Raw genomic sequence first — 10,694 nt, forward strand, 5'->3', positions numbered from 1 at the left:
AGTGAGGGGTAGGAAGTATTTATTATCTCTGTCAAGTGCTAGTACACAATGCTGATATGCATCTTAAAATACGAAATAAACTGATAAAGTGCTCATATGCCACTTCTGAGGGATGGAGTAAGCCAAATGTGAACAGTGCTAAAAACAGAGCTGCCAAGTTCCATGCACAAGCCAAAAGGGAGATTTGTATGGAGTTGAAAAGAGCTTAACTGTAGATTATCAGCACGCTGTTTTTGGCCCTTAGTAACATGACTTGCACTCATTAAAATGAATAACACACGGAGGAAGTATACTCTAAATCACTAAGGCTTAGAAGTGGAAGTCTCGTCCCATATTCTCCCATTTCTGAGTGTAGGACCTTGTGTATATCACTCAGCAATAAAATATTTAACAAGTTTATAGCTCAGTTCTCCCATTTGAAATGGTTAACTGGGGCATTTGGGAGGATTAACTGAGTCATGTTTCAAAATGCTTTGGAATATTCATTTATAAAAAGAAATGTAAATTATTTGTCTTTCATGATATATACTTTAACTAGCAGAGTTACCATCTAACATGGACACCAAGGCATGCATGTCTAAAAGTGGAAAAATAAAGGAAAACAGGCTAACCCTAAGTATAAAAATGAGCTTACTACTACATTAAAATATGCCTAATTTTGAAACTATATATATTTTTTAGTGGTAACCATGAATATTGCTCAGTTTCAGAGGAAGGGACAGATTCAGATGTTAGGTGACGTGCTAAAGGCCACATTGTTGGCTGGTAGGAGAGAAAAACAAGACTCAAGCCCAGATGGTTAAGCTCATAAATGTATGTGTTGTCCAAACTTCCTCTCAGGGGAAAAGTGATTCTGCTTTCCTTCAGATGTTTTAAAAATCTTAAGTTTATTTTCCAACTTTGTGTTTTTCAGTGAATGATTTTGTTCCAAAATTTCCACATTGCTTAAGAAAGCAGCAACATGTTACACCAGTGAATTCAATGACTTGATGCTCTAGAATATATGGAATTTGTTTTGCTACAAATGAAGAAAAAATTCATGTGAGAAGTTTTTCATATGATCTATTGCTTGTTTGATTAATAAGAATTTCTTTTAACTGAGATTTCAGCATCTAGGAGCTATGCATAACTTGTATTTTATATATTGTCAGCACCTTCCCTAGTCTGGCATGTAGAAGGCGCTCCACAGATGTTAAGTGAATTCTGTTATATTCCCACTTGTCAAAGGCTTAGGAATAATGGTTTAGGATATGGCACGTTTCTCTTCCAAAAAAGCAAGAGATAAAAAAACCTGCATATGTCCCAATTCTTTGATCATTCCATAGGTAACTTTTACTTCTCTGTGACTACGTTTTTTCATGTGGAACTATTTTATGATTTTAAACAAGTGGGCAGGCCTGTGACTATGGTAGAAGTGACTCATATCACTTCTGAGGCTAGGTCATTAAAGGATGTAGCCTCTACCTGGCTCTTTCTCACTCTCTGGATGCTCGCTTGCCCTTTAAACCCAGCCACTGTACTATGGGGAAGGCCAAACTAATCCAAACAGAGGGATCTATATGGAGAAGGACCAAAGTCCCCAGTTAACAGTCCAATATATGAGTGAGTCCTGAGAGGAGTACAGAACCAAGCCTTTGAGTTCCCTCCCCTGCTCAGCTAATGCCAAGAGGAGCAGAGATGAGATGCTTCCATTAAACCCTGTCCAACTGCAGATTCATGAGCAAAATAAATGTTCATTGTTTTGAGCCACTAAGTTCTGGGCAATTTGTTCTACAATTCTAGTTACTGGAACTATTGCAGATCTAGGGCGTAACTTGTTAAATGAAAACAATCAAATTAAATGATATTTGTAAAACATAAGGCTTCACAATATTTTTAAATTATAAAGTGATCATTGATCATTATATATTAATTGATATGATCAGTAGTATCTATGAATAGATGCATCTGTGACTTCTTTACTTCCTCTCTTCCTTCTTTTATCCATTCATCCATCCAGCCAGCCAGCCAGCCAGCCAGCCTTTTGTCCATCCACTGTCTCTACATTTTCATCCCATGGTTATTTACCAGAATGACCAGGATACCATTTGGTATGCAGAGAGCAAGGAAAGATGCATGAGATTGCATACTATTTATGGAACTCATATCATCATCTAAGAATTAGTTGTACTATTTTTTATATCAAGTTGTATATAATAAATTGGCACTTTTGTTGTTCTTATTACTGTTTTTATTTGCATATGGGCTTCCCTAATGGCTCAGCACTAAAGAATATGCCTGCCAATGCCTGCCAATGCAGGAGACAGAGGTTCTATCCCTGGGTCAGGAAGATCCCCTGGAGAAGGAAATGGCAAACCACTCCAGCATTGTTGCCTGGAAAATCTCATGCACAGTGACTAAACAACAACATAATGTCCTAGAAAAAAATTAGATGTTGTGTCAAAGGACATAGATTCTTGCTGTAGGATCACCACTTAGTTGTAAGTTATTTATATTTGTGAGCCTTAATCTCATCTGTAAAAGGAGGAAAAAATAATTACCTCACTCAGATATGAGAAATAAATGAGATAACATGTTGAATGGTAGAATATGATTATTACAAATCATCTAAGAGAGGTGAAGATAAATATTTGTTCACCTTAATGTTCCAATAGTAATTCAAACTGGAAAACATCGATTACACACACATATACCCAATATTCTTTGAAGTTTATCTCTCAGCCAGAAACCATAGTTTGCATCCCATTTTGAATAGAAGAATTTGGACTTGTATCTGAAATCAGGAGAAATAGAGTAGATGACTTAAGCTGATCTAGAACAGTATATAGGAAAATGGATTTTTCAGGATATCTGCCTTTTTCATCAGACTGAGCAAAACAGAAAAAAATTCTCAAATTCATTTGAAAGTATTGGAAATACTGAGTCAAGATACTCCTAGCTTAAAATATCTTATCTATTTTTCTTTTCACAACTTGTACATTTTCTTTGATCTTGAACTTAATTCAGCCACTCTATATTCCTGGTACGTGCAGAGTCTAAATTTTCCACTAGGGAAATGTTTATTTTCACCTGACAGACTGACAACTATTGCAAAGCACAAACTAATAGCAGCAGTAATCTAGTAGTAAATTTAAAATGCTACAGACATTAGGAAAAGAAAATTTACATTTTGGTTTCTAATTCAAACTTGCATTCACTCCCCTAGCCCTGTCCCCTGCAATCTATCCCACTTAACAATTATCTAAATTAATGACAAATGTAACTGGCTAGCCAAATGCATAAAAAACATAAATATCTTTGTTGACAAAAGTTTTTCTAAAACCCTTTGTGCAACCTGAAAACTGAACACAATTTCTTTAAAAAGAAAATTATACGTTTTCTTTTAGTAGCATGCATCCATTTTTAATTTTATGAACTCCTTTTTTTTTGCCTCTTGGTGAAATCTTGTTATACTTATGGCTTTCCATTTGAGGAACATTCTTCTTGGTTCATTTTGTATCGTTCATGGGTTCACATCTTATGTCTACCCTTGGTTACGAAAATAAGACATATTTCTGGGAATTACAAACTAAAAAGAAAAAAAATTGACAAAATCCTGTGGGCTTTTAATTAATAACTTATCCAACTTATTTTCCCCTCAGTTAACGCTTGGGCAAAGTATGACTTGCAGGGTTCTTATGCTCCATATCTCTCAAGTAGTTCACTGAGAGAACATAATTAAATTGTTCAGTATGGCTGGAGACCTTAGAAATTGGTATTGCATGAATATTAAACATGCATGCATGTTTCCAATACTCTAGCCTGGTTTAAAGACTGTAGTATGGGCACAGCAAGGCATACCTACCGGGTGGTGGTGCACTGTACAAGTGTCAGCTGTTTACTAATTTTCTTAGAAAGAAAAAAATAATGTCCGAGAAGTTTTTAGCTTATTTATAAGCCATTCAAACCATATTTAAATGTGAATTCCCTTCTATCACTGGGAGGTGATATTAATCTAAAATATTTAAATTTCATCAACAATTCTAAATATTACATACAGTTGGCCCTCCAAATCTGGGGCTTCAACATCCACAGATTCAATCAACTTCAGAGCGAAAATATTTGAGAGAAAACATTCCATAGAGTTCTAAACAGCAAAACTTGAATATGCCACTTACCAGCAACTAATTTGTACTTACTTTGTATTTACAATGTTTACATTGTCTATATATTATATAATAAATAATCTAGAGATGACAAAGTGTACATGAGGATGTGCATAGTTATATATAAATTATACATAATTTTATATAAGGGACTTGAGCATCCTCGGATTTTGGTAGTTGTGGTGATGGATACTGAGTGACCTATGGATACTGAGTGGATACTGAGTGACCACTGAACTATAACAAATTTTAGACTTGAATTTGAGTTCTAATATTTGATTTGTTTTATATCCTTTTTGATTTTTTTTTTCAAATTTTACTTACAACCTTGGAAAAGTTTTCCCTATCCCCAGTATATAGCTTCCTTAATGGGAATATTTTCTGATTGAAACTTATCTTAGATTTCCTGTGTATTATAAAAAGTAGTTCAATAACACTTTAAGATATCAGTAAGCATCTATAAATACTTGAATTATAAAAAACATATTGAAAGAGAAAAGTTTTAACATTCACATGGTAGAAAGCATTTGTTAGATGATGACTATAATTATGAGATTGAGCTCTATCTTTAAAAAATACTAATAATCCAGTTTTGATAACATCACTGGGAAATCTCTCTTTTAATTTTTATTTATGCTTTTAACATTAGGCAAAGCACATTTTCCTCGTTTATGAAATGACTTTTGTCTATTTGCATTCTTTCAGATTCCTAGGAATTGTAATTGAATGTGGTAACCATGAAAAGTTGGCAAGTACTAATAAGTGTCATGATTTTCAAACTACCACAGTAGTTCTGAAGTCACATTGATAAGGAGTTCATTTAAAAACTCAACTAGATTGCCAAAATAATAAAACCCAATACCATTAAAACAGAGCACTATGATCCAAAGAAGATAGCCTCAATCAACAGAACAAAAGTATAAACCCGCACTTCCAATCCAACAACAATTTTGGCTATTACGTTGACTTATAGTATGCATGTTAGAAGGGGCACAGAAACCTACTTTTCTGTTGATACACCAAAAGGACAACCTGAAGCTTTCTACCTCCAGTGGCATTTATAACTATAGCACATACATTTCTCCAAAAAGCTGTGTCTTTTTGACATCAGTTGGCTCTCTTGCTAGTACTTTTGTTTGATGCCAGCTTTCCTCTTAGCTTGCATAGCTATAAATTGCCAAGTGATGGGCTGTAAAAGAAGATCTCTGCTTTGCAGTTTCATTAGTAAATTAGAAGATGCAAATATGAGATTTCTTACCTTGAACTGACAGACGCATGTCACAGTGTCTCCAATTCTTAAACATTCACCATCAAATTTACAGGTGTTAGTGTCACAGAGGAAGAGATCATTTTCTCTGTCATCATAACCTCAAATTTAAAAAGAACATGCCAGTCATTAAATGTTACAGACTTGAACAACAACAAAAGAAATATCTTTAAGCTTTAAAAGAATTGCCCTAAATTTTAGTTCCAACAACCACAGCTGTACTACAAGGTCATTTTTTACTGATAACCCCCCAAAAAATTCTAGTTAAGTGATTAATACTAGTTTCTCTTTCACAATTCTTTTCTAGTCAGTTGTCTTTGAATATTCTTTTTTTTTTTTTTTGATGATGCTATTTTATTTTAGTTTGGGTTAATATTGGCAGTGGTAAGTGAATATTTAACATTGCTTCATAGTTTCATTATTTTTTCTCATTAAGTAGACTAGTTTATGACCCTCAGACTTCACATTTTAGAAAAGAGTTGGTGATGGTCTCAGAATGTCCTATCATTATTCTTCCATTTTTAATCATTCTTTTGGTTTAAGATCTGCAACAACCCCTTATTTGGAATTTCTCCAGACAAAGAGGAAACAAAGCTCCAATAATAAAGATAAACAGGCACAGTGTTTTTTCTGATGGTCTGTCTGACTCAAACGAAGATTGATCACCTCCAAGTTAACAGGGGTAGAGGGGATACAGGTTCTTGCTAATCTGCCCGGAAAACCAGTTTATTTTCTTTAGTTTCTGCAAATCCCTGTTAGGTATCTGGTAATAATGAATTTCTTAACTGTCATCCCCAATTTCATATTTAAGTTAGTTATTTCCTAAAACAGTACCATAGCTAGGGATGAAACAAACTAGTCATGTTGGGTTACAAATCTATCAACATTTCAAATAATTGATTTGGCAGGTTACTTAATATTCCTATGGTAAAGCACCTAAAAAGTGATTAGGTACCTGCAAAGTGGGACTTAGTCTTTCCAAAATAACATAGATGCATGCATGAGCCATGAGGAAGTTAAAGAAAACATGTTTAGCTTTATGAAAATGCCAAATTTAGAAATTCCCCAAAACAGAACAAAGGCAATATATTGACCCAAATCTAACAGGGTTACAAATTTCAACTTGTCTTTATAAAGCACAAGCCACATAATGTATAATAATTTTCCTCATGGAATTTACACCAGTCACTACCCAGCATGGCATATTCTTTTATCCTATGAGTTACAGTTGGTCATTCTCTCTTCTCCAAAGTTACATACACTTCAGCTCGCATACATCCCTAAAAGCCACTTTATTCAGAGCTAGATTCAACTTCGGCAGAATTATATATACAGGAGATGAAAAATTACATACACACTGGCTAAAACTAGAACAGACCAGACCTAGGGGACAATATCCAGGCATGCTAATGGAGTTTAAAATGCCCAAAACACCACAATCGCGCCGGTAGTTATGAGCTGTCATGATGAAAGGCGAAGCTACTCGAACAGTGCAGCAACTCCTATCCTCGGATCCTATTTAATTAGGAGACTTTAGCAGAACCAAGCTTGCCAAGCTCTCGCATTCAGACTCTGAAGGGACCCAAGCAAGCAAGAAGAGCGCCTGACGCACTCCAAGGAAGCCTGCCCAGAAATGGAGGAGCCGGCGCCCACTTGGGTCGGTTCCGCCCTCCGCCCGCCTATGGGTGAGCCTGTGGGGCCTTGGTTATACCCACCCTGGCCTGGGAGACGGACGAAAGATTCTTGTCTCAACTTCCTTCGACCATTTAGGAACTAGGAGAGGCAAGAGGGAGGCATCTCGGTGATGCAAAAAGAACGTCTTTTGCAGCCAAGTAGAGAAGGCGCTGTGTATGCGAGTGGGGGAGGGGGGTAGAGGGGCTGAGAGAGAGAAAATGAATGTCTTGGAAACCCAAGATCCTCTAGAATTTGTGTGACCCGGTCTTGAATGCCAGACAAGTGCACTCTCATGGTACTTTTGCTAGTAATCAATGTTTCCCCTGCAGTCACCGTTTGATTTATTGCTTTCTCGCTCGTTCTATCTCCTAAAGTTGTTTCTCTCTGGTTTCAGCTAGACTTCTTTCTTTAATGATAGAAAAGGTTCTGATTTAATGTTTCTTCAAGGACTGGTCCTCTTTTAAATGAATCCACAAAACCTCGTTTACTATTTCTTAAAATCTCCGCAGCTAATTTAAGTGCAAGGATGCAAAGGTTCCTTTACCTGCACTTCCTGTGCACCGCCCCCTCAGGACCCCCTCCCCTTTCCTTAAGGGCCTGGAACAGTTCTCCTCTGGGTGGAGGTCGGTGGTCTCACGGTTTGGGAGCGCTGGAGCGGAGGAGCTGGGGAGAAGCACTTGGGTAGGTTGGTCTGTGCCGGAAACAGCGCGTTTCCTCTGCGGGGCTAAGAGGTCGGGGGCTGGGGTTTCGGACTTACCAGAGCAGTTCCAGCCGGTGGGCGTTTGGCAGTCACTTAAGGAGGTAGGGAAAGCTGCGAGCTTTACCGGGCGGGCTACGATGAGCAGCATCACCGGCAGCAGCAGCAGCCAGCAAAAGCCCTCACAAAGTGTCCAGCTGCTGCACTGCCGCGGGGACTCCCACAGCACCATGACTAGTTCGCGTAACTCTGCAGCAGCAAACGGCTTCGGGAGAATACAAGATCGCGGGGGTCAGGCAGCGGGCTACTGAGCATCCCGCGGACGGCGGCAGCAAAGGCGGCGGCGGTGGCAGTGGCACCTGACGGGGAAGCAGTAACCAAACCCGCGCATGATCTCCAGAGTTTCAGCAACATCCAGTGACCCGGCTCAGCCCCGGGAGCGAGAGGGTCGTCCACGGAAAAGCTGCGCCGGGGACGCGGGAAGCTGCTGCCATAAGCAGAGGGCTCTGGCAAGCCAGGACAGCAAGAGGAGACCGAAGTCAAGAGAGCAGACCAGAGGAGCCCAAAGAGGCTGGGTGGATGGAGAGTCAAAGCGCCCTGCAGCCTAGCAGCCGCCTCTCGCGCTCTGCTGCCCGCATCCCTCTGGCGTTTGGGAAGCAGCAGGTCCTTAGCCCGCCCGGGATCACGTGGGAACTGGCAGTCGGGCGTTGATTGGCTGAGCGGGATGCAGGTCCCGGGAGGGAGGGGTCGGCGAGGAGGTGCTAGGAGGAGACGACGGCGGATGCCACAGATGGGCTAGCTCACCAGGCGCTGGCCCGAGTGGGGCAAGGCGGGGATGGCTCGAGTGAGAATTGCGGGCTGCAGGGCAGGCGACTCCCTCACCTTTAAATACCACCTGCTGTTTCACTCTCTGCCCCAGGACGCCCCCTACCGAGCGCTGGGTCAGATCTAGTGCTCCTCTTCCGTGCGTGACCCCGGGCTTCTAGCGCCCGCCGCGGCTGGGTGGCGTCTCTCGGAGCTGGAGCTGGCGAGGGTGGAGATGGCCGAGGAGCGGTCGCAGCAGACAGGAGAGGGGAAAGCGGGCACCGAAGAGAGGGCGTCCTGCTGGCGCCCGGCGCTCCAGCGTACAGGAGCGCGCCTCCTGGCTGTGACGGGATACAGGCTGGGAATATCGCCGCGGAGAGCCCACGGACGTTTCTCTAGGGAGTAGCAGGAAGCAGGAGAGGGTGAGAGGCGGTGGTGTGAGAACAGCTCCGGCTGGCCTGGAAGCAGCAGCCGTTCCCACAGAAGCCTGCGAACCTAAGGCTGTTCGCCAAGCTGCCTCAACCAGCCAGCCAGGCTCTCCCAGCTCGCTTCTCTCTCTCTCTACTCCCTTCCCTGGCCCCCTGAAACCCCGAGTCTACCCAAGGAGCTGGAGGTTTGAAAGCCCTCTCCCCACCGCACACTCTTCTCCAGCCGGGAGTCTGTGTGGCTGCCTGGGAGGTGAGGGCAAATGTGTTTCGGAGGTCAGGATGGGTTGGGACAAGCGGTCAGAAGGAGGAAGGAAAGGCTGCTCTCTGCATCAGCCACGGCGGACTGCCAGGCGCATCCGCGGGTTGCGGCGTCTGAGAAGAGCGGCTCCCTTCGGCGGCGCGGGTAGTGGTCCTCGGAGCTTTACGCGGGTCTCTACCGGCTCTCCAGTGACCTGGAGGTGGCAAGGAGGTCTCATTCGGCGAGTCTCTGGTTCTGCGCCTTTCATTCTCCGGCCCCAACCAGCGCCGGCAAACGGCGGGGTGAGATCCGCCTTTCGTCTGCTGCATTCTTCACGCAGTTAGACAACACTCTAGCCTAATGGCATTTTAGTCTCTAGTAACGAACGGGACCCGGAGTTTCCCGGGACAAGGATGCAGAGGAGCATTTTCCTCTCGTGACCCGGGTCGTCGTTGCACAGTGATTTCAATGAGTTTACTGTGTGATCATTCAGTGTTTCTATTCCGTGTGATTGTTCTGTGATTCAGGATTTATTTTTTCTCTCTTCTCTTCCCGTACCCTCCTTTCCCTTCCTCCGCTCCTTCCTTCCTTCCCTCCCTTCCTTCTTCCCTGCCTTCCTCCCTTCCTCTCTCTTCTTTATGTTTTTCCTTCTCTTTCTTTCAAGAGCCCTCATCTCCTTTATTTTTCTTTTAAACCTCATCTTTCTGTCTCTCCTATCTCCCCTGAATTTAGAAGAACATTGCGTGACAGTGCCTCGCAGGCAATTAGTGTCCATTCTCAATCACTTAAAAGAGACACCAATACACTTTGAAAACAGGGACTATCTATCCTTTGCAGTACCACCCGAAAAACAAATTGTACCCGAGCTATCCTTTTAAGTACTTTAACCTTCAACCTCCTCCCACTTCCATGCTTTTTAACTTCTCCTTTGAGAGATGTGATCGTGCAACACTTCAGTGCCTCAAAGAAATCTTTTTTTTTCCCCCTTTATCCTGTGTGAAACCCATCCCTTTATCTTACATCTCCGCCTCCGCCCCGAGATCCCTCTTCCCATCCCCCCGTCCACCTCCAAAGATTTCTGAATCTCTGTGTGTCTGCTCCTGGTAATTAAGCAGCAGATCCCAGCATTCTAGTTGGTGGCATCGCGCTCCTTACCAAGACTCCATTAAAACAAATCAATTTGACCAGACGTTGGAGACATCAGAAAATCGGCTTCTAGGCAGTGCAGCGTTCTTTTAGGAAACGAAATACCCATTAAATAGAACTGCCAGCCGATATTGCAAAAACAAGGAATCTGAGATGTCTTTCCCCTGCACTCTTTCGGCATAGAGGGCAACAGAGATACACGCCTAATGTAGATTAAGATTGAACAACTCCCCAGTTCAAAGTGAGGACCTGTCGTTTTCCATAGCAAGGCTGGTGTGGTAACTAATCAGGCTTA

At 42.0% G+C, this 10,694-nt stretch overlaps 1 protein-coding gene across 1 annotated transcript in view; it reads right to left on the reverse strand.

The window, feature by feature from the left end:
* TMEFF2 (transmembrane protein with EGF like and two follistatin like domains 2) overlaps positions 1–8,448 on the reverse strand; it is a 284,699-nt gene extending 276,251 nt beyond the window's left edge. The window contains exons 1-2 of the mRNA XM_061440654.1: positions 7,844–8,448; positions 5,404–5,513 (exon numbers count right to left, since the gene is read on the reverse strand). Coding sequence (XP_061296638.1) covers positions 5,404–5,513; positions 7,844–8,015 — 282 coding nt within the window. The 5' untranslated portion in view covers positions 8,016–8,448. The remainder of the gene's footprint in view (positions 1–5,403; positions 5,514–7,843) is intronic.
* Positions 8,449–10,694: the final 2,246 nt, after the last annotated feature.

This window comes from Bos javanicus, chromosome 2 (assembly GCF_032452875.1).
Source record: "Bos javanicus breed banteng chromosome 2, ARS-OSU_banteng_1.0, whole genome shotgun sequence".
In the NCBI taxonomy this organism is placed as follows: domain Eukaryota; kingdom Metazoa; phylum Chordata; class Mammalia; order Artiodactyla; family Bovidae; genus Bos; species Bos javanicus.